Source organism: Chrysochloris asiatica, unplaced genomic scaffold, assembly GCF_000296735.1.
Source record: "Chrysochloris asiatica unplaced genomic scaffold, ChrAsi1.0 scaffold00035, whole genome shotgun sequence".
Classification (NCBI taxonomy): Eukaryota; Metazoa; Chordata; class Mammalia; order Afrosoricida; family Chrysochloridae; genus Chrysochloris; species Chrysochloris asiatica.
Genome location: NW_006408553.1, coordinates 17,893,877 through 17,918,275, shown reverse-complemented (window position 1 = coordinate 17,918,275; position 24,399 = coordinate 17,893,877). Strand labels below are relative to the sequence as shown.

The window sequence follows — 24,399 nt, the reverse complement described above, 5'->3', positions numbered from 1 at the left end:
TAAAACAAACTAGAGAAACACAAGCCTAAGAGCATTAGCAATATAGCTTATAGCAGTAAGAATGTAAGACAACTGCCTGGTTGGTTTGGTTTATAAAAAATGTAAAAGCTGTCCATGCCCAGTATTTCCTGGTCCTAGTATAAAAGGGGCAGCGTTTCTTAGCTAACTCCGTTGCATGAATTGAGCAACAATAGTGAGTTTGACCCAGGATCAGGCAGTACTTTGTTCTGCTGGACATAGGGTCGCTATGAGTTGGTACTGACTCGATGGCACCTAACAGCAACAACAACAGCAGAGCTGTAGGATTAAGCACTCGACCACAAGGTCAGTTTGAACTGCAAGGTCAGCAGTTCAAACTCATCAGCCACTCCTCAGAAACCCTATGCAGGGTCGCTATGAGTCAGAACCAACTCGACAGCACTTAACAACAACAAGAAGTATAAAAAGCAAACAGACACCTCTGAAAGGGGTCAGGAGATAATGAGAGGTCCTTTTTAAGCCACACTGTCCATACTTCATTAGCTGCTGCTTCAGGTAGGTTGTCTCTGCCCTTATTGGCTTGATAAAACAATCTTTATCTCCTTTTCCGTGCTGCCTGCTGCCCCTAGAGGGATCATTAGTATATTGGTTATAGTCCTTTGACATCATGCATGTTTGATTTGAATTTCTAGGAAGATTAAGGATGAGGAAACTCTGTGTGTGTGTGTGTGTGTGTGTGTGTGTATACATGCACATACATGCACATGCATGCACATACTGAGAGTGAGAGGAAGCAATCCCTCACTAAAGGTAAGGTCTGTGCCTGAGTGAAGCCCCTCCAGGGTAATTTGTAAACTGGAGTGGGTGGACTCTTAACGTCCTCCTAGTCATGGAGTAAGGACACCTGGTAGAGTAATGGATTATTAGCTGGGCTGCTAACCTTACTACAAAGTCAGTAGTTCAAATCTACCAGTTACTCCACAGGAGAAAGATAAGGCTTTCTGCTCCCATAAAGATTTACAGCCTCAGAAATGCAATGAGTCAGAACTGACTCGGTGGCACACCACCACCATCACCACCAGTAAAGGAGCATATGACATTTGCTGGTTCTGGTGGGAAGCACAAGCAAGACCGTAGGTATTGGTATAGTGGCCAATATGAGAGTTACTTAGAAATAGATATGTGTGTGTTTTTAAAATTAATTTCACGCTTAGTTTGTGAGTCCTGTGCCATTCTAATTTGGTTACATCTGTACTCCCAGCCATAAACCCCACAGTAGCTATTTCTAGTCCTTGGGGACCACGGAATTAGTTTTTGCTTGGGGTTCTTGCTCCTGAGCACCATGCTTAATTGCTGGATACTGCAACAGAATCGCTTAAACTGTTTTAATTTGTGATTTCCTAAAAATAAAACCTTAGCAGAATCAATGTGATTGCAAAAAGCTCCCAGAGGAATCCATACTGGGTTCTATAAGCTGCATGGTTAGGAGTGCATTATACAGATTCAGACTGCGGCTGTTCAGTGAAAGAAGGGTTTAGTTTAAAACTACATGAATCATTACTGATGCAAAATCAAAGTCAATTATGAAGATAATTGAGAAACAACCCGTTCCTATATATAGCTGTACACATGATCCTTGGCAAGGCCCGGTGGAGAGAAGACATCACTCAGAGCCTCGCATGCAGGTCTCTGTGAGCAGGCGGGCAGAGCAGGAAGCTTTGAGTTGCAGGGAGGTGTAAGAAGAAAGTGAGGTCTTAAGATATCTGTTGGCAAATCATAATGACAAACTGGGGGAAATATGTGCACTGCATAGCTCATGAAAGCACTTATTGTAAATGAGATAATTTAATCAATTATGTTTCCTAATGTACTAAACCGAATGTTTCATTTTCTGCTTCTGCACTTCTTAAATTATCTTCAGGTGCTTTATGAGATTTAATCATAGTTAATAGAAACTTCATTACCATCAAATGTGCTTTCAATAAATGTTGTGTAACAATGTCAGGAGGTGCAGTAAAATATAGTAGGTTCTGAATGGCAAACACGCACCCCCAGAGTCAGACTGAAAAATGGTTGTGTTCAGACAATGAGACTCCTTCGAGGCTTGGGGAATGCAGCTTTCTGCAAGGCTGTGAGCTCCTGAATAGTGGCTAGTTCAGCAAATTCACCTTATGGATGAAAAGGATTTAACTTCCCCCTAGAAAACAACTCAGCACTAAATAGTCTCTCTTCATCTACTTCCCATGTAGTCATGTTGTCTTTTCTTTCTAGTACAAACGAGTGCTAAGCATGAATCCAATAAACAGTTCCATAGTCAGCTACATAGAGGACATCTTGAGTCTGTAATAATAATCTCAGTTTCATAAAAGTTGACATACTCTTCTCCCTCCCTATACCTGTCCTTGTCCTATCTGCTCTATTTCAGTGAATAGTGTACTGTCAACTCAGGTGTGTAGGTCAACATCTGGGCAGCCTTCCTGACTCCTTCTTCTGTCCATTGTTGTTTGTTGTTGTTAGTGCCACTGAGTCCATTCTAACTCATAGTAACCCTGTATATGGTTTCTGAGGAGCGACTGGCAGTTTTGAACTACTAACCTTGCAGTTAGCAGTCCAGTGCTTATCCTACAGTGCCACACCATGACTAATACCCAATAGTCTGTTATTTCTTCTTGAAAATTCTTTCCCTCCACATCATCCTTAATCTGTTTAATTTATTCTTCTTTAAGGTTTCAGCTTAAATGTCACTTTTTCTGCAAGGTTTTGACCACACCCCAGGATGATCAATAGTTTGCCCGCGTATCAAACTATTCCCCTATTTCTGTACTGTATTTTCACTGTCTATATATTAGTGAAAGCTGGACAGTGAATAAGGAAGACCGTAGAAGAATTGATGCCTTTGAGTTATTGTGTTGGAGGAGAATATTGAAGGTGCCATAGGCTGCCAAAAGAACCAATAGATCCATTTTGTAAGAAGTGCAGCCAGAGTGCTCCTTAGAGGCCAAGATGGCCAAACTTCGTCTCTCATACCTTGGACATATTGTCAGGAGGGAGCAGTCACTGGAGAAGGATACCATGTTTGGTAAGGTGGAGGGTCAGAGAAAAAGATGAAGACCCCCAACAAGATGGACTGGCCAAGTGGCAGCATCGATGGACTCAAGTGTGGCAACAAGAGTGAGGTTGGCCCAGGATCAGGCAGTGTTTTGTTTTGCTGTGCATAAAGTCACTATGTGTCGGTACCGACTTGATGGCACCTAACAACAACAATGTATATTAGTCTGAATTTCCTACCTGATAGAAATAGTTCCTACTATCTGGTATGCATATGCAGTCTCTTATTCATCATCGTACCTGTAGCATTTAGCACTGTACCTAATATATACTGTTGTTGTTGAGTGCCGTTGAATTGGTTCTGACCCATAGAGACCCTGTATAGGGTTTCCAAGAAGTGAATGATGAGCTTGAACTGCCAACCTTGTGGTTCAAATGACTTTGTAGTCCAGCACATTAACCCGCAGTGCCACACCAGGACTCCTTTAGTATATACTATATGTTCAGTACATTTTGAATTATTTTCTTACATCTTACTAACTCCTAAATAGATTTTGCTTCTAGGTACTCACTTTTATTCATTTACATAGTAAATATTTATTGGACAACTACCCTATACTAAACCAGGGCTTCCTATATGGCACTGTAGGATAAAGCACTGGACCGTAAAAGGCAGCTTGAACTGCAAGGTTGGTGGTTCAAACCCACCAACAGCTCCAAGGAAACCCTATATAGAGTTGCTATGTGTTAGAACTGACTCAGTGGCATTTAACAATAGCAATTCTATACATAGCCCTAGTTGGGGACTAGTGAAATATGAAAACAAAACCAAAATTACGTAAGAAATGTTTCTTTTTTGAAATTTTATAACTATAGAGGAAGATAAGTGATTTGAGAAAAGGGGCAGTAAAGAGTACTCATTTATCATTATCTCTCTGCACCAAGACTAGGCTAAAGCCAGTAACATACACTTTCCAGAAGCATTTCCACCAAAGAATGGTGTTAATATGGCCTTAAAATCTAAAACTAGATATGGTCTTCCTCTCATTAATACACATTTCATTTGCCATCTTTCCCCAAAATGTCCTGGCTTCATATTTTGCATAGTGGAATAATGTTAACCCTGATAATCCCTGAGAGCTCTGATCTTCACAAGGGTAGAGAACTCTTCATGGATAAGGGATCTGCACTGATTACTTAATATTCTCTTTCAGGCTGCATAGACCTGAATAGGACTTGAACCTGTAGAATTGTCTGCATCACTGGGTAATTCCTTTAAATTCTTAGCAGGCTTCTATTCTAGGCTCTCCTAAGTTAATATTAGGCTACTGGGACTGTGTGACTGACTGTCTAACCATACTCTAATTTTTTTTTTTTTTTTTCTATTTTGTCAGTCATTTTTACTCATCTCCTGCTGATTATTTTCAATTACATAAATATAGCACTTTCCACAAATTGCACAATTTGCTTTGTCCTTCAAAATCATTCCTACTGTGAATCAATTCAATCCATATATATAGGAAACATTTGTAATTTCCTTACCATTTTCAATATTTTTATTACCTATTTTTTTTCTCATCATAAGTATATGTTTGTTCTTATTACCATTTCCAATGCATCTCTGACTCTGCCCACAGTGGACATGATGGAATTTTCTTCATTAAACAACTTAATATCAAGCATAGATATTGCAAATAGGCAATGGACCAATATTCTTTTTAACATCAGAATAACCCGGAATATTTGTTTAAAATGTGAATCTACAAGCCCCACTCTTACACTCCTTACTGTTTTCAAAGTTTATACAGATTTTATATTCTCAAATTTCTGAATAAGAAATGCAGCAAAGTGAAGTAATTTTCTCAAGGTGCGATGTTCAAATCCTAATCATTTTTCCTCTACATTCTTATTACCTGTCTACTTATCAGAAGGACCCAACCTCAGGTCCTTGTAGGTTAAAAGTAGGGCTACGAGTTAAAATATAGGATGCTCAGTTAACTTTGAATTTCAAGTAAAAAATGAGCAAAATTTTAGTACAACCGTGTTTCGAATATTGCATTAGAAATATTGATTCTAAAAGTATTATTTATCTGAAATTCAATATTAACTTTGTGTCTTTTATTTTTCTTTGCTAAATTTGACAAGCTTATTAAAAGACAGCAGAAAACATGTTTGAATGTGGGCTATCAAGAAATAATTTATAAAATATCTGACCTTTGTTGTTAACTGTAAAAGAATGGTAAGAATTGAAGCTGATACTTGAAGAATGAGTAAAAGAAAGAAAGAAAAGTCTGCAGAAGTAGACATTTTTCAAGGCTGACTTTGAAAAAACCAGGTTTGAACAAAGTGTGGGGTCCCTAAGATGGGAAATCGGTGCAAAGTGTTGACATATGTGGTAGGGCTGGAGCATGAAATGACTCCCAACGATAGGATAAAGACCTCGGAGTGGACTTAATAATACATACTAGAGAATGCAGGTGTGACTATGTAGGATCAGCACTGGCATGCTAACCAAAAGGTGTTTCAAACTCACCACCCGCTCCTAGGAAACCCTGTACAGGGTAACTATGAGTCAGAACTGACTCAATAGCACTTAAATACAACAACAGAGAGTCATTGAAAAATACTAAAGTAGCAGTATTAACACATGTTTGGAAAGATTAATTTATATGTAATATGGTTTGGAGTTTTGATGTGACAGCGTAAGATAAGTATTAGATTGCTAACCTCAAGTTCAGTGGTTCAAGCCCACCAGTCACTCCTCAGAAAGTCTATACAAGGTTTAGAGTACTCTATACTATGTGGCTTAGAGTAAGGAGCCTTGATGGTATAGTGGTTAAAGGGCTTTGCTGCTAATCTAAAGATTGGCAGTTTGAATCCACCCATTACTCTGTGAGAGAAAGATGTGACTGTCTGTTTCCCTTAAGATTCCACACCAAACCCAGTGCAATTGAATCGATTCCAACTCATAAGACAGAGTACAACTGCTCCAGAGGGTTTCTGAGGCTGTACATCCTTTTGGAGCAGACAGCCTCATCTTTCTCCTGTGAAACAGCTGGTAGGTTCAAACTCCCAACTTTTCATTAGCAGCTCACCAGTGCTTAGTCCACAGCATCACCAGGGTTCAGCTTTGGCAACCCTCTAGAGCAGTTCTACTGTGTCCTCTAGGGTTTCTATGAGTTGGAATCTACTTGATGGCAGTGTGTTTGATTTGGGAATTGGATGGCTTAGAGTAATCTAACCCTGGGGCATAGCACCAGGAAAGAGGAGATTGTACAAGGCACGTGTCAATTAGGATGGCTGCTAATGGTAAACTGAGATATGATCAGTCGGACATATTTGTCACAGAAGAAGAAGTCCATGGTTACCAAGTCAGGCATGGCTTTTCATTCTTAAGCCTTGTGACTGGTAATGTCACTGTCAGAAGAAAATATTTAAGAAAGTAAGAATGGTAAGTCTCCAAGTCAGATAGCAAACTTGAAATGCTATCAGAAAATACTGGTGGTTTTGTCCATCCAGTCAGACTGAATTATGAGCCCAGATCTTCAGAGGTGATGATTCAGGAGATGCCGATGTGAGACATTCAATGTGAGGATAAAATTGACGCTGAGAATAGAACAAGGAAAAGAGTTCAAAAACTGAACTTTTTTTGGAAGAAGTGCAGCCAGAGTGCTCCCTGAAGGCCAAGATGGCCAAACTTCATCTCTCATACTTTGGACATATTGTTAGGAGAGACCAGTCACTGGAGAAGGATATATATAATGTTTGGTAAGGTGGAGGGTCAGAGAAAAAGAGGAAAGCCCCCAACCAGATGGATTGGCCAAGCGACAGCATCAATGGATTCAAGTGTGGCAACAAGAGTGAGGTTGGCCCAAGATCAGGCAGTGTTTCGTTCTGCTGTGCATAAGGTCGCTATGAGTTGGTACTGACTCAATGGCACTTAACAACATAAAACTAAGAGAATGAGAGGTGATTATTAAACAAGGAGAAAGGAGCAGGTAGGAGAATTAAATTTAAAGGACATTTTTTTTTTTTTTTTTTTGAAGGAGAGTTAGCTGTTTTGTCTACTGCTATACAGCAGTAGTAAACAATAAGGCAAAGTCACTTGAAGTTGCAAATAACCTTTAAGAGAGAACTGTGATTTAAGGTGAAAGACAGACTTTAAAGTGTTAGGGGAACAATAAAAAATGTAGAAGCAGGGGACTAGTTAAATAAATTATCTTATAGCTTAGCAAAGGGTTAGACAAATGTAAAAGAAATAAAGTAGGTCTGTGTTTTATGATAAGGAAAGATCTACAAGATATAAATGGGAAAGAAAAAAACACAGAAAATTAAGTATAGCATTATGCTTTAAAATGTGTAAATAAAGAAAGAAAAAACAAGGGCCTTTATTTTTCATCCTCTAAAAGGAAAAGAAAAGTGATGAAAATAGAAGATGCTAGAAATCAACTAGTCCAATAAACCAAGGAGCTCTGGTAGCGTGGTGGTTACGAATCGGGCTGCGAACCTTAAGGTCAGCAGTTAGATACTACCAGCTGTTCTGTGGGAGAAAGATGAGGCTTTCTGCTCCCGTAAAGATTTATAGCCTCAGAAACCCTGTACAGGGTCTCTGTGGGTCAGAACTGACTCGACGGCACTTAACCACAACAACAAAAGGAATCACAAATTATTATCAAGAATGGTCATTTTGAAGGAGGAGTTGTTAGGGTAAAACCTTTCTTCTTGCAACTTGAAAAACAAACAAACTTCCCCAAATCTTTTCTGATCTTACACAGATTATTAGTTCAAATTGTTTGTTTTAAATTTCAACTGAAGCAGTTGTTGACTATTAAATTATGGAAGATTTATTAATAACTTTTATAAAATGTCATAAGTTCTTTGAAACAAATAACTCAGAATTCAGACGATGTAAATAATCTTTGACAAATTTATGAGAGTGTGGCTGAGGGGAGGATTTGGGAAGAAGTGATTAGAGAGACCAGAGTATGTTTGTAGACAGAGAGGAAGACTCAGGTGTGGAGGAAGATTTTGAAGAGCTAAAACCAAAAGAAAATAATGAATGAGGTCAGATCCCCGAAGAGGACGAAGAGAGTTATATCAAGGTTGCTGTAGGAAGCAGTTTTTCCAGGAAATGAGAAAAGGAAAGGAAAATGTTTGAAAGAATAGAAAAATTTAGGGTTGTAGGAGAGAGCACTTGCATAGACTGGTCTCCATTATTTCAAAAACACAGAGGGGCAAAGGAGAAGATGTTTTTGTTGTTGTTATTGTTAAGTGCTTTCAAGTTGGTGCTGAGTCATAGCGACCTTGTATGGGGTTTCCGACGAGTGGATGGTGAGTTTGAACTGCCAGCCTTGTGATTCAAACTGATCTTGTGGTCCAGTGCATTATCCTGCAGCACCACACCAGGAGTGAGCAAAGTTCAGAGTAGCTGTTGTGCTAAAAGTGTTATCTGGACACAGAAAATGAATTAAATAAATATTGTGCTATAAGAAAGTTCCAAGGGAGGTTGTATGGCATCAATTTGTTGATTACTGTAGGATAAGCACTGGCGTACTAACCACAAGGTCAGCAGTTCAAACTCTCCGGCTGTTTCTCAGAAATCCTATACAAGATTGATATGCATTGGAATGGACTCCACGACATTTGACATCAACAACTATCCCCTACAGTTTGTGGTATCCTCCAGCAGGGCAGATGTTTTTGGCTTTTACTGTTGCTATAACATAAATACCTCAAATGGATGTCTTTAACAAGCACAAATCTATTTTCTCTCAGTTCTAGAGGGTGAAAATCCAAATCATGGTCCCATTTATATGAATTCCTTTTTTTGTTGGAAGCTTTGAATGTTAATTTGTTCCTTGATTTATATATGATGCTCACATAGCATCTGACTCCCTCTCACCCAAAGTGTATGTGTGTGTCTAATTGGCTCTTTTTTACCTCATAAATGATTAGGTTTAGGATACACCCTACACCTGTATGACTTCATTAACTTCAACAAAAAGTCTGTTCCCCAACAGGATTTACATCCAAAGGTATAGGAATTAGGATTGTAATTATACAGCAGAGCTTCAAAAAGTTTATGAAAAAATGGAATTATAAGATAATGACATTTTTTTTTTCTATGAACTTTTTGAAGCCACCTCATAATTTGGGGAGAAACCATTCAACCTATGACAACAGCTTACTCTGGGTGCAGGAATGGAAAGAACAGAGAGGAAATGGGAGGAAACAGCATAGTATAATGGGTGAGCAACTTGGGAATTAAGATGGCTATGTGTTCCAATTCTTAATTGTCCCATTTATTACTATGAAGTCTTCAGTAAGTTACAATTTTTCTGAATCTGTGTGTAATCATCTGCAAAAAAAAAAAATTATGTAACACTCAATCAGTGATGTGAGGATGAGAATGAGGTCACATCTATATCAGAGAAAGAAGCCTAAGGTAAGTGTTTAGTAATGAGTTAATCTTTTTATTAAGAACTAATCAGGAGCACTGGTGTGATGATGCAGGTTAATGTGCTGGACTGAAAGGTTGGTGTGATCTCAAGGTTGGTGCTTCAAACTCACCAGCCACTCCTCAGAAACCCTATACAAGGTCACTATGAGTTGGAACTAACAGCACTTAACAACAGCAACAACAATCAGGCAACATAATCAGAAGTATATAAGGTTAACAGACTATATAGGAATAAGTCAGGAACATTGATTCTGCAGCCAGACAGCCTAAGATTGAACCTAGCACTACCATTTACCATTTATGAGACTTATGGCCAAGGTAAGTGACGTTCATGCTTTGCTTTATACTTCTAATTGGGAGAATTTTCACAGACCTTTGGTAGCATTAAAATGAGCCAATAAATGTTAGGTGCTAGAAGAGTATCTAGCATTTGTTGTTGTTAGGTGCCTTTGAGTTGGTTCGGACTCATAGCAACCCAATGCACAACAGAATGAGAAATTGCCTGGAATGTGTCATCCTTATAATTGTTATGTTTGAACTCATTACTGCTGCCACTGCCAATCCATCTTGTTGGGGTCTTCCTCTTTTTTTGTTGAAGTTCCACCTTTCCGAGCACACTGTCCTTCTATAGGATTGGGCCTTCCTGGTAATATGTCCAAAGTACAAGAGATGACGTCTTCCCTGGCTATACTTCTTAAAAAACAGATTTTGTTTGTTCTCTGGTAGTCCATTGTACTTTCAGTATTCTTCCCCAACACTGTAATTCAGCTACATCAATTCTTGCCAGGTTTTCCTCATACACTGTTCAACTTTCACATGCATATGAGGTGATTGAAAAATACCTTGGCTTAGGTCAGGCACACCTTAGTCCTCAGTGATAATTTTTGTTCTTTAACACTTTGTTATTGTTGTTAAGCGTTGTTGAGTTGGTTTGACTCAAAGCAACCCTATGTAAGGTTTCTGAGGAGTGGCTAGTGGATTTTGACTGCTGACCATGTAGTTAGTAGTCAAGTGCTTATCCCACAGCACCACACTAGGACTTTCTTCAACATTTTAAGCAGATCTTTTATAGCAGGTTTGCCTAATGCAATATGTTGTTTGAGTTTTGACTGCTGCTTGTGAGCATTGAATGTGGATCTAAGCAAAATGAAGTATTTGACAACTTCAATCTTTTCTCCATTTATCATGATGATATATCTGTCTAGCTGTGAGGATTTTCATTTTCTTTGCATTGAGGTCTGATCCATACAGAAAGCTGTAGTCTTTACTCTTCATCAGTAAGTATCTTTAGTCCTCTTCACTTTTAGCAAACAAGATTTTGTCATCTACATATTATAGGTTGTTAATGAGTTTTCCTCAAATCATGCGACCATGTTCTTCTTCATATAATCCAGATTCTCAAATTATTTGCTCAGCATATAGATTGAATAAGTATGGAGACAGGATACAACCCGGACACACATTTTTCCTGCATTTAAACCATTATTTGATATGGTTTAAACCAAACCTTTGTTCTCTCGAAAGACTGTCTCTCTTGGTCTATGTACACGTTCCTCATGAGCACAATAAAGTGTTCTGGAATAACCATTCTTAACAATGTTATTCAAAATTTATTATTATCCACTCAGCCCCATGCCTTTGCATAGCCAATAAAATACAAATACACATCTTTATGATACTCTCTGTTTGCAGCCAAGATCCATCTGATGTCAGCAATGATATATCTTATTCCATATTCTCTTCTGAATCTGGCTTAAATTTCTGGCTACTTCCTGTAAATGTTCTGCTGTAATCATTTTTTAATTATTTTCAGAAAAAAATTTACTTGTTTGTGATAGTTATGATATTGGTTGATAAATTTCCACATAACATTGGGTCACCTTTCTTTGGAATGGAGACAAATATGGATCTCTTCAATTCAGTTGGCCAAGAAGCTGTCTTCCAAATTTCTTGAAATGGGCAAGTCAGCATCTCAAGTGCTTCATCAATTTGTTAAAATTTTTCAGTTTGTATTCCATCAATTGATGGAGCCCTATTTTTCTCCAATGCCTTTTTGTGCTACTTGGACTTCTTCATTCAATACCATTAGTTCTTGATCATATGATACCTCATAAAATGATTGAACATTGACAAAATTTTTAGCACAGTTCTTCTATGTATTCCTTCCTCTGCATTTTTATGTTACTAGCATTATTCAATATTTTGCCCATTGTTGTTGTTTTCTTAAGGGCCATCACATAGGTTCTGACATAGCAACCCTGTATAGAGTTTCTGAGGAGCAGCTGGAAGGTTTGAACTTCTGACCTTGTGGTTCACAGTCAGTGCTGATCCTACAATGCCACACCGTCTTTCCCATAGAATCCTTCCATATCGCAACCCAAGGATTCAATTTTTCATCAGTTCTTTCAACTTGAGAAATGCCAAATGTGTTTGTCGCTTTTGGTTTCCTAACTTCATATTTTTGCACATTTCATTATAATATTTGACTTTGTCTTCTAGAGCTGCTCTTTGACATATTCTTTTTAGCTCTTTTAACTGGTTGCTTTTGCTTCTCCATGCTCAACAGCAAAGTTCAGAGTCTTTTTTGGCATCTGCTTTGGTCTTTTGTTCCTGTCATTTAAATGACCTTTTTGCTTTCTTCATGCATGATGTTCATGATGTCGTCCCACAACACTCTGGTTTTCGGTCCTTAGTGTCTAATGCATCAAATCTGTTCTTGAAATGGTAGGATATAGTCAAGGTCATATTTTGATTCTCAGGGGTTTGTTTTAATTTTCTTCAACTTCATCCTGAAATTGCATATGAGCAATGGTGGTGTGTTCCACAGTTGGCTCCAGGCCTAGTTTTGGCTGATGATATTTACATCATCACTTTCCAAAGATGTAATCATTTTGATTCCTGTGTATTCCATCTGGTAAGGTCCAGGTACAGGTATATGTTGTTTAAAAAAGATATATGCAATGAATAAGCCATTGTCTTGTATTCTACCATTCTCAAGCATTGTTTCTATCACCAAGGTCATATTTTCCAAATATGAATCCTTCCTCTTTGTTTCCAACTTCCCGATTCCAGTCACCAGTAATTATCATTGTATTTTGAATGCATGTTCAATCAATTTCAGACTGAGAAGCTGGTAGTATTCTTCAATTTTATCATCACTAGCTTTAGTATTTGGTGCATACATATGAATAGTATGCTATTAACTGGTCTTCCTTGCAAGTGTATTGATATTAATCTTAACACAGACAGCATTGTACTTCAAGATAAATCTCTAGATAATATTTTTGATGATGAATATAATGCCATTCATCTGGAATTTCTCATTCCTGACATAATGAACCATATGGTTGTCTGATTCAAAGTGGTCAATATCAGTTCATTTCAGCTCACTAATGCCTAAGATGTCAATGTTTATGTGTTCCATGTCATTTTTCAAAACTTTCAATTTTTCTAGATTCATTCTTCTTACATTCCGTGTTCCAATTATTAATGGATACTTACTGCTGTTTCTTCTCATTTGGAGTTGTGCCAATTAGCAAATAAAGATCCTGAAAGCTTAACTCCATTGATATCATCATGGTCAACTTTACTTTGAGAAGGCAGCTCTTTTCCTTTTGCATTTTGAGGGCCTTCCAACCTGAGGGGCTCATCTTTGGCTCTATATCTGACAATGCTCTGCTGCTATTCATGAGATTTTCAGTTACTAATCACTCAGAAGTGGTCAGCCTCTTCTTCCTAGTCTGAGTCTGTAAACTCCACTGAAAGCTGTCCACCATGGGTGACCCTGCTGTTGTTAAAAATACCTGTAGCAGAGCTGCCAGCATCACAGAAACATACAAGCTACTACAGTATGCCAAGCTAACAGACAAAAGGTGGACCTGGTGTATAGTAATTGCTATTGTGGAGTCCTGGTGTGGCACTGCTGATTAATGCACTGGATTGCCAGATTGGTTTGGACCATAAGGTTGGTGATTCAAGCTCACCAGTGGCTCCTCAGAAACCCCTATAGGATCTCTATAAGTCGAACCGACTCCACGATTCTTAACAAAAACAACAGCAATGCCATAGTGACTCTGTGGAGTCCTGTTGTGGTACTGTAGAACCTCAAAGTGGGTTTGAACCACAAGATTAGCAGTTCAAATTCATCAGCAGCTCTTCAGAATCTATAAAGTATCACTATGAGTTGGAACCCACATCAGGGCACTTAACAACAACAGTTGTGGTGCTGTAGAATAAGCACTGGACTGCAAGGTCGATTTGAACGACAAGGTCAAAGTTTCTAACTCACCAATCACTCCCAAGAAGTCCTACGTAGGGTTGCTATGAGTAAGAACTGATTCAACAGCACTTTACTTCCATTATATATTTACATTTAAGGGTTGGCTATTATTGTGATTAATTATAATAGTAAAACAACCGCCACCACAATAGCAATAGTGATATCTTCAAGGATGTGAAATTGGAAAAGCAGAGATAGCATTTGGTTAAGGGAATATGGGATTCTAAGAAATGCACAGATAGCTGAAATTTCTGTCCATAGCAAGGAGCTCTGGTAGCGTAGTGGTTACGAATCGGGCTGCGAACCTTAAGGTCAGCGGTTCGAAACTACCAGCCGCTCCGCGGGAGAAAGATGAGGCTTTCTACTCCCATAAGGATTAACATCCTCGGAAACCCTGTACAGGGTCGCTATGGGTCGGGACCGACTCGACGGCACTTAACAACAACAACAAGCTGTCTATTTAAGCTATTTTTCTGATTCGTTATATTATGTAACAAAACAAAACAAAACGTTTTCTTTGGGGAATGGCTGTTGGTGGTCTTCCATGGAAGTCCGTGTAGCAATGCTGTCTAGTCATCCATTTATGTTACCTCTTTCAGCCCTCTCTTCATGAATATTTATCATGTGGATTCCTTAGTAAGTTACTAACTCTTACACATCCCCAGAGGTGCCCAGGTGGTGCAGTGGGTTGATCACTTGGCTGATAACTGAAAAGGTGATGAATTAAATCTAACAGTTACTCCAAAGGACAATCAGTCTGCTCCGGAAAGATTGGCAGCCTTGGAAACACTATGGAGCAATCCACTCTGTCGTGCAGGGTCACTGTGAGTCAGAATTGATTCAATGGCAGTGGGTTATGCAAAGTTTGTTTACTTTTAACTCTTTATTTCTGAAATAGAAGCCATGGTCATCCTATAATATTTAATAGGAGATAAAATATTATCTCCTGTTAAACAGAATCCTACATATTTTAAATGTACTTTCTATGCTTCTTTATTTTAGGTTCCTTATTCTAATCCTGTAAAACAGATTCTGATCTGATGTACAGTTAGATTGATAACTTAAGGACTGTGTAAAATTCTCATTAGTGACTTGAAGCATCACCATCATCACGTGTCATTAATGTGTCTCCTAGATGAGAAACAGGTAAAAGCAGAAAGGAAAACCAAGCAGACAGCTCTTCTGGTTAGTCCTTTAGAAACATTAGTTCCTATAAATGACACTTGCAATTTTTATACTTCATACAAAACCTTTAAGTTTGTTAATGCCTATTCCTTGAACTAAGAAGTTTTGAAGTGATTTTGAAAGGTCATTTGGTACTACTCACCAACTTTGACCAAAAAATAAAATAACTACAGAGTACTGTAAAATCATGCTGTTTTTAGAGACTTTCTAAAAGGAAATTTCACAAACTCCCTCAGAAATACAGTTCAGTTTTTTAACAGCCTTCATTGTAGAAAAGGTCATTTTAATATCTAACCAGAGTCCAATTGCTATAATAAAATACCACATCCTCTTTTTCATTTCTTGTTAGGGAATGATGATGAGTTGGTTTCTAGCTTCATCATAAATGAATGGTCACTGAGCACCTACAGTGAGTCTATTCTCTTCTTATAACAATCTTTTATGAATTAAAGATCAACACAAAGTCACTTTATAGCTGTCTTTTCTCCAGGCCAAATGAAACCTTAAACATATCCTCTTCCAGATTCTAGTTTCCAACTCTGTAGTAATCTCTATGGCTTTTCTCTGCAGATGTCTCATACCCCTTCTAGCAATAAGCACATTCCTCAATAGTTCTGACCAGTTTGGAATACAAGTGATTTCTCAGTCAATTATGTTTGTTTTGAATCTGTAGATTACACACATCATTTTTTAAACCACATTGTAGATACTTTTGAGCTTCGTTCTAAAGGATAAAGGGAACTAAGGTTGAAGGAAACAAGAAAGATACCAGTAGAACACCAATATGTAAAGCTTTTATTTATGAAGCATAAATACAGAGAAAAGGACCTTGTATTCTACCAAAAGGTAGAATCACCTGCTCAGTCAGAATATATCAACACTTTTGCTCCAAATCATTTTAAACAAATAAACTAGCAATGCTGTGTATGTGAGAGACAAGATTGCTATAAATAAATATAGGTATAAATGTAAATGGAAGAGAGTTCTTGCATGAGAGACTCTATAATCATGTCAAGAACGTGGTTCCTGTCATACTTTTTTTCACACAGTTTGAGGCCAAGCAGGCAGCCAATGAATAGTTGTGCATAATGATTTCCCCAAGTTTCTCTGGGAAATTATAGAGCTACTACTGCACTTCAACAGTCTAAAACAGGGAGAACAAACAAACTCACTGGTACTAGGATGATTAGCAAACAAATATGATGGAAAATTAGTGGTAAAGACCACACAGTGATACAAGAATTCTGACAACAACAGTTTGGAAGGGTTTCTGGTTTGGCCAGGCTAGAGACACTTTCATGAGGGGAGGATGCTGGACCAGCCCCTGATGAATAGATAGATTGAGATGAATAACTAGATAGAGGTAGGTAGGAACTGGGTACCTGGTGGGGATGGGAGGATGTTTCAGTGTCTATCACCAGCAGGTATTTACCTAGCAGGTAAATTAATTACAACTGAATTTGAGGCATACAGCAATGCAGCCAAAGAAAGCTTGAGCACAGGAATGGAGGTGGAGAAGGCGACGAGAGTTCTGGTGCTGATGGCACCATGTGGTCATGTTGCTAGGTTAATTTTCCTGGGAAGAAGTAGCCAGTGGCCTCTAATGTTCTGTGAATAGTTGAATGCGTGCCTGTGTGCATGCATGAACACACCCATGCATGTGGTGATTTGCATGCATATCCCCTCAAGATTACATGTGCTCATACACATACATATGTCCAACTTTCTCTCTTCTCCTATGACGCCAATGTGGAAAATACGGGCTAGACTTCAGATACTTCCCGGGTCACTCTTGAGCACATGCAAAGAAAGCTTATGACTTTTGTAAACATTCAGATATTCTTATAGAGAAATCCACTCTTTCTCCCTGGAAAGAAATAATAGATGAGAGAGAGAGACTGAGAACAAAAACAGAAAAAGGTGAATAATGTGGGTGGACAGAGAAGTGAAGAAAGTAAAACAAAAAGAAGAATTGGATCTCTGGGTAAGGTAGTTTGATAAAACCCCTTCAGAGATTAAAAATGTACCTTTGAGAACTTTGATGTTGTCATTATTGTTGTTAAGTACCATGGAGTCAGTTCTACCCCCATAGCGACCCTGTATAGGGTTTCCAAGGAGCAGCTGGTGAGCTGAATCACCGACCTTGCAGTTCAAAGTGACTTTGTAGTCCAATGCATTAACCCATAGTGCCGCACCAGGTCTCCAAGTACTTTGACCTCTTTAACTGTACCAGGAATGCCAGAATCTCCTCACTTACGGGTCTTCCACCATTTTCAGGCAGAAAACAAGTAAAGATTTATACATCCTCATTCCCATTCCATGGTTGGCCCTCAACAAATGTTTGGTGATTTAATGAAAATTATTATATCGTGAACTTTTAATGCTCAGAACAGATTGTTTTTGTAAAATAAATACTACTTCTATTATCTTTCTAGAGAAATCCCTCTGTAGTGACTCCTAGCTTTTAGATGTGCCTGTCCTACCAGGTGTCAGAATGAGCTTTCTAAGAAGCAGTGCTTTCCATATAATCTTTTCTTCCTTCTTCCCCCACTCTATCCCTAAAATTCTTTTACTGATTTATAAACAAATTCTATAATTTAGTATTTCATTCTCTGACTTAAGTCAAGAAAATATTCCTGGCAAAAGAAACACATAGAGCCAAATAAAGCAGGACTTGTACTTGAAGTAGAATGAGAATTCTGATTCCCTGTGTAGCAAGAGAGTAGAAACACAAAGGAAAAACTGGAACCCCAGAGGAACAAAGATAACTCATTTTGTTGCTCAATCTTATCTCAGCACGATCATGTCCGGTGATATCATCCATTTTTAACAGAGACATTTTTCTCTGGTTACCTTCTGTTTGATGGCCCTTCCTATTTTAGTACCTGGGTAGCTAAGGAAGTCTTTGTCTTTTCTTGGCCAATTCAGCAACAGAGCAGCTGCATTCGGTACACTGTCAGGCTGCTTCTTGGTATGTGCTCAGCTGCTGAGTAGATGTGTTCTCCCTGGACATACCTTTTGAAGGTGATTATGTCATCAGTTAATAATGTCCAAGGAACTGGTGGAAAGTAAAAAAAAAAAAAAAAAGGCTAATTGGTCCAAAATGTGCTTACTGCTCCTGCTACCCTGACTTGATGCATCTGTTACATTGTATGACCTCTGTCTGCTCTTGGTAGAAGCTGCACTTGAGGCAAATTGAATAGAGGGAAGGAGGAAAATAAAGTGGAGTGCACGTTACTCTCCTGCATTAACATAGGCAGGCATTGGAATTCAGAGGCTGGCATCAGTCACTGTGCCCAGGATTCTGAATTGTCTGAGAAGTTTGCCTCCCTCTTTGTCTTTCTCCCTTTTGGCTCACTATGAAGTTACAACTAAAATCTAAATCCTATGCTGTTTCTCAACACCCACCTAGATGTTCTGGTTATTGAAATACTTGATAATCCTCTGACCTTTCAGATATTGTTCTTTCTGGTAGCTGTGCTCCTTTGCAAATTATTTTTATGTGTTTACTGCCCGCTTACTGAACTGGTTCTGCTTGATTTCCTTGTTAGCACTTTCATTTGGTATCACCTCATTTTACAGTCCACTAACTTTGTTGAAAATAAATTCACTTTACTTGTGTGGTTAGTATTACTCATTTGATAACATAAGTACCATATTAGGGTGCAGTGAATGCATAGTAAGTGCTATGCAATTACAAGGTAAATATACGATGGGTTTATTTTATCCTCTAAGCCCAACACAGGGTGACATGGTAATTACTTTTGGACCTATTAAGTGTACTTACCATATAATCTGTAGGAAAATTAATTTTGCAGTTAGCACTTGCCACCTTCCTTTCCACACAGTTTTCAAGATTACTCCTCTTTTAGGATTATGTAGTCTCAGATAAATCTCATATGCTGAATTGCAGTAGTCGTTATGAATGTGCTTCAGGAATGAAACACACCCAGTGTACACCTAAAAATAATAATAAAAAAAAGAGTTGGAAAGTGGCTGCAACCTTTTGTGGTGGGTTGGGGAGACATCCAAATTCTAAATTCAAAACTAACGCTCTTATTTTTGCTTTGCTCATGCATTCAATAGGATGGAGTAGGAGAGGTATGGGAGAAACAGCATGTGTCCCCTCAGAGTTCAGTTCTCTTTCACAAAATAAAGTTTTAGACTATAGCATTGAATTGGTGCCAGAAAGTATCTGTTTTTTGACATATAGCACCCAGCACCACAGACCTGCATATCTCACAACAAAGTTGATCTCACAATGATTGTACACCCTAAACTGATATTGCTGTGTTCTCTCAAACGGAATGATCCATGCCAAAGTTCAAATTCATTGTTGTGAGCTTTGTTCTTCTCTTTTAACTTGTAGACACTTGCATTATTTTCTTTCCCTAGAATGCCCTCAATGAATGCATGTGCCCGGATCATACTTGTATATAAGTAGAAGAGTTCACCCATATTTTGTCATCATGTGTGGGTCTCATGTCCTCCCTTGAATAACAATAAATTGTAAAAAAAAAAACAAAAAAAACAAAACAAAACAAAACAAAAAAACAAAAAAGCTCTTCAATTAAGTACGACTTCTTAAAACAAGTAAATTAAAGACTTGCCTTTCCTTTAACTAGAAAAAAAAAAAAAAGATGTTTTCTTTGATTCTCTTCAAGATTGTTCTGAATGGTAAATTATTCAATGCAGTAAGATTTTTGAACAGCATCCCTTTGATTTAGAGAAGATATTTTAAAAACATGATTATTGTGTGAAGGGGAGTACAACTTGTGGTCAATTACATATGTCATTTTCTCTGAGCAGTAGTCCCAAAATGCAATAGTCTTTCATTTTTGTCTCCCACAGTGGGTCTTTAGCTCTTTGCTGATGTTGATGATTTAAGATTTCTCTTCTGTCTTTCAGGCATTGAGAATGCCAGCGACATTGCTTTGTACTCGGGCTTGGGCGCTGCAATCGTGGCCGTTGCTGTCCTGGTCATTGGTGTCACCCTTTACAGACGAAGTCAGAGTGACTATGGCGTGGACGTCATTGACTCTTCAGCATTGACAGGTGGCTTCCAGACCTTCAACTTCAAAACAGTTCGTCAAGGTCAGCGGTTTAGGTCTCCCTAACACTTTGTCCTCAGAGCCATAGACTACACTCTCACAGGGCCATTAGTGCTGACCTGGCCCTGTGTGAAGGTAGCTCTTTGCACTGAGAGCCGCTGCCAAATCATTTTCACACGTTAATAGACCAAGCTCCATTAATTGGTCTGCTTAAGAGCTCTGCTGCTGTACGGACCAGTGTAACTCAGTTGGCCATTAGGTTCATTTTCTACCTTTGATATGTGTTGAACTTAACTAGTCACTTTATCTTAGATAGTAAACCTTCTCTTTTACAAAGCCCACTTTAAGGATGTCTACGTGGGAGCTTCAAAAACTTCATGGAAAAATAGAATTAAAAGGTCATTTTCCCCAAATTGTTTGAGGTCCCCTCATATTTGATTTAGTCCTCAAACTAACATCTTTGCTGTTTAACATTTTACAAGTCATTCAAAGTTGGAGACCAATTACTATACCACAACCTCTCAGGTATATATATATATATATATTACTGTGCTTATTCATTGTAGTTATTTTTATTACTTCTATTTTAAATGCTAAATGAATTTAGAAGCTAAATAATAGGTCAGTTAGGTAGGGAGGGGGAAGATGAAATTCCCAACCTAAATGATTCTCAGATGTTGCAAGTCCAAGTAATCTTTTGTTGTTGGGGATGGAAAATCTATCATGTCACACTACAGCAATAATCATTTTCCAAACAGAGAGTCATTTTATTCTCTTCTACAAACCAAATCTAGCCTTGGTCTTGAGTTGGAGATGAGACATACATATCTTTCCATTTCGGACCAAAAAATATGAAACTTCCTTTCTTCAAGGGATGAAGTTTTCCACCTTGACTGTCATCCTCAATATTGTCATCTTTAGTTCTGTTGATTGTGTGTCAATGGTGCCTGTAGCACAAGACAAGATGAAGTCTCACTGTTCAGCAGTGTTTGAGCAGACAGAGTTCAGAAGTAGAAGCCCAAGCATGCTAGTAAAACAAATTGGAAGATGATGGAAAATACTAGTGTTTTGAGACTTGCCACTTGCCGCAGGGTATCTCAGTATGAGGTGTCTACTTGACCCCAGATAGGAACACACCACTTGCATTTGTGTATATAATTAGTATTATGATTTAATTTGGAATAAACTCCAAAGAGTTAATTTTCATATCACATATGAAAATAGAAACATATTTCCATTAAATAATGAGGCATCAATATCTCAGAGCATGGTACTGTAGGTTAAGCACTAGACCACAAGTTCAATTTGGACTGCAAGTTTGAATTGGCTGCTCAAACCCATCAGCTGTTCCTCAGAAACCTTATATGGAGCCGATTCAATGACACTTAACAAAAACAACTAAAGCAATTGAGAGCAGAGGAAATATGGCGGCGTGAGAGACAGTTTCAGGAATAGATTCAAAGGTTCTGAAGTCATCTGGATTTGGAGCCAAACTTGCTAAAAACAAAAACAAACCCATTACCATGGAATCAATTCCAACCATAGTGACTGTATAGGACAGACTAAAACTGCCCCCAGAAGGTTCTAATGCTTTAAATCTTTAGGAAAACACTCTGCCTTGACTTTCTCCAATGAAGTGGCTGGTGGATTCGCACTGTGGACCTTTTGGTTCCCAGCTGAGTGCTTGAAACACTGTGCTAGTAGGACTCTGAAAATTATTATATGGCCTAGTTAATCAACTACTCTCTGAGTTTCAGTTTTTACATTTGTGAAGTGGGGATACCAACACCTATCTCACAGGGGTCTTGTAAAAATAAAATTAGTTGCAATACCATCCTCCGCTCCTCAGAAACCCTATCGAGGGTCGCTATGAGCTGGAACCAACTCAAAGGCACATAACAACCACAACCATGAGCCCACCATTGGCATATTGAAGATATTCAATAAACACAGTGAATATGGTTCTACAAATTTAGTTGTTTTTTCTTTAAGCACAGAATATCAATTGTAACACAGAGGGATACGTAGGAGATGAGAGCGATGATATTCTAACCTAAATGAGATTGGGGAATGTTGACTTTTTACTCAGGGGCTTCTCAAAACATATATGCATTATGAATAGCTAAGAGAATATGTTACATTTCAAAACTTATTAAACCTTTAAAAAAATGTGTTCAAGAATCTCACAAAGTCAGTGATCTAAGGGAAAAATCCTTTGATATTTCACATTACTGGATAGATAATTTTACATCCACTGTATTATAGAGGCTTCCCTTCTTGATCAACACATCTTATGCACCAGGACAGTGAACAGTGAGAGTTCTAAATAGAATGTTATACTTAGAGAAAACCAGGGACTTTAAAAAGTGATTCCAAAGCAAAACTTCTGGTGACTTGGCAAACTGTTCCTGGTCAGGGGTGAATTAAATTGACAATGAACTTTATTCAGTTTTATACTCGATCACACATAACCAAACCTACTTTCATGTTGTCAATTCTGATTCATACAGATCATGGACATAGAGATTCACAGCCTCAGAAACCTGTTAATCTTTGTTGTTGTTAAGTGTCATTGAGTTGGTTCGAACCCATAGTAACCCTGTATAGGGTTTCTAAGGAGCAACTGATGAGCTTGAACTGCCCATCTTGCTGTTCAAAGATGACTTTGTGGTCCAGTGCATTAACCCATAGCACCACACCAGGACTCCACAAAGTTATGTTGATTCCAACTCATAGCAACCCTGTACAGGGTTTCTGAGGTGCATCTGGTGGGTTTGAGTCACTGACCTTGTGGTTCACAGTCTAGGATTTATCTATCCTACAGTGCCACACCAGAAGTCCCAAAGCCAACTGCTCCTGATATTCTCAAGTGGTCTCCCATCACAGTACTAACCAGGCCCGACCCTGCTTAGCTTCAGAGATCAGATGAGATTGGGCACATATAGGGTGATCTGAAAGCCTCCGCTTTCTCCTGCAGAACAGCTGGTGAGTTCAAACTGCCGACCTCGCAGTTAACAGTCTAGTGCTTACCCTACGGTGCCAGCAGGTCTCCTTATCTTATGTAATACTTGTATAATCAGGCAAATTGCATGTATGTGCTGTCTGACTCTAGGAAGCATTTTGTTTTCTTTGCTTCACCTAAGCTAAATGGGTCTTTTAAGAATAGCCAAAAATTAAATCTCAGAAGGTAAGATAAATTGGGTAAGATAAATTTAGAATATACAAGTTCTCAGTGGGAACTCCGGTGTCAAACTCTTTTAGGATGTGAGCTGGTTCTTCAATTCCCACCCCTTGCCTAGGAAGACTTAAACAAGATCAAGGCCATAACCTATAGCATTCAATACAGCTCTGTTAAAATGCACAATTCCTTGATTGTACCTGTGTCTTGGTGCAACAGCCTCAAACATGAAAAACGCATCATCAAGGAGCCTTAGATCTACAATGCTAATGTTATTTCATCTCATTTTGACCCTCATCCTCTGTGACTGTGGATTCATAGAGCATCAGAGAAAGAGGTTGGGGAAGCCAGGATTATAGATTTTCTTTTGGCATTGCTACAAATTATGAAAATGAGAATACAATTGATGCTAATATGATATGGCCTAGAATTGCAACATTTTCAGAAATATCATTCTTTAAATATTTTTGTCAGGCCTCAAAGGAAAATTGTTTAATAGGGTTTGGGTTTCAGTTTGAGATGCCACATTGACGGACTGATGTGGGTGGGAGGTTTGAGACTGAGGGTTATTTTGTTATTTACTAACAAAAGAGATTATTTCATCACAAGAAAATACCACAGCATTTCTTTTTAATATTTTACTTTGAAAAAATTGGTGAGCCCCAACAGATGACAAAGTCTAATATCTCATGTTTTTATAAAGATTTTTTCTTCATTTGTTTTGTGACAGGAAGGAAGCCATTCTAAGCTGTTCCCCACATTGAACTGGAGTCTTCAAAATCTCTGTGGGGCAACCTTTCATTCTCAGAGTGACATATGCATTATTAGAGCAAATTGGCCACTCAGATGTGGAGCAATTTGTGAGATTTCCTGACCCTTTTTGCAACAAAGATACATCATCTCCTCCCCCAGTTCTAGAAATTCAGAGTTCCGCATGAAATGTGTTGGAATCAATGCGGCCTTGGTTATAAACAGCACTACCTAGTCACCATGCTGTGTCATCTCTTGCCATTTAAAATGAACAGATGTTATTTTTGCTTCAAACTAGATTGCAAAACATCTTTCTTTTTCTTTTTAAAATTTGTTAGCTTCTCTTTGCCAGTTAAAGTAATCCCGTAAACAATAATATCTGAGGTAGTTGCGTGAAGAAGTGCCAGAAACGTTTGTTTTCGAAAGACAGCATGCGAGACGCTCTGGAAGATTACTGGTTTTGGTCAGT

At 38.4% G+C, this 24,399-nt stretch overlaps 1 protein-coding gene across 1 annotated transcript in view; it reads left to right on the top strand.

Moving 5' to 3' along the window:
* The window catches only part of UNC5D (unc-5 homolog D (C. elegans)), an 890,335-nt gene that overhangs the window by 760,760 nt on the left and 105,176 nt on the right, over positions 1-24,399 (top strand). Inside the window, exon 9 of the mRNA XM_006859970.1 lies at positions 19,860-20,045. Coding sequence (XP_006860032.1) covers positions 19,860-20,045 — 186 coding nt within the window. The remainder of the gene's footprint in view (positions 1-19,859; positions 20,046-24,399) is intronic.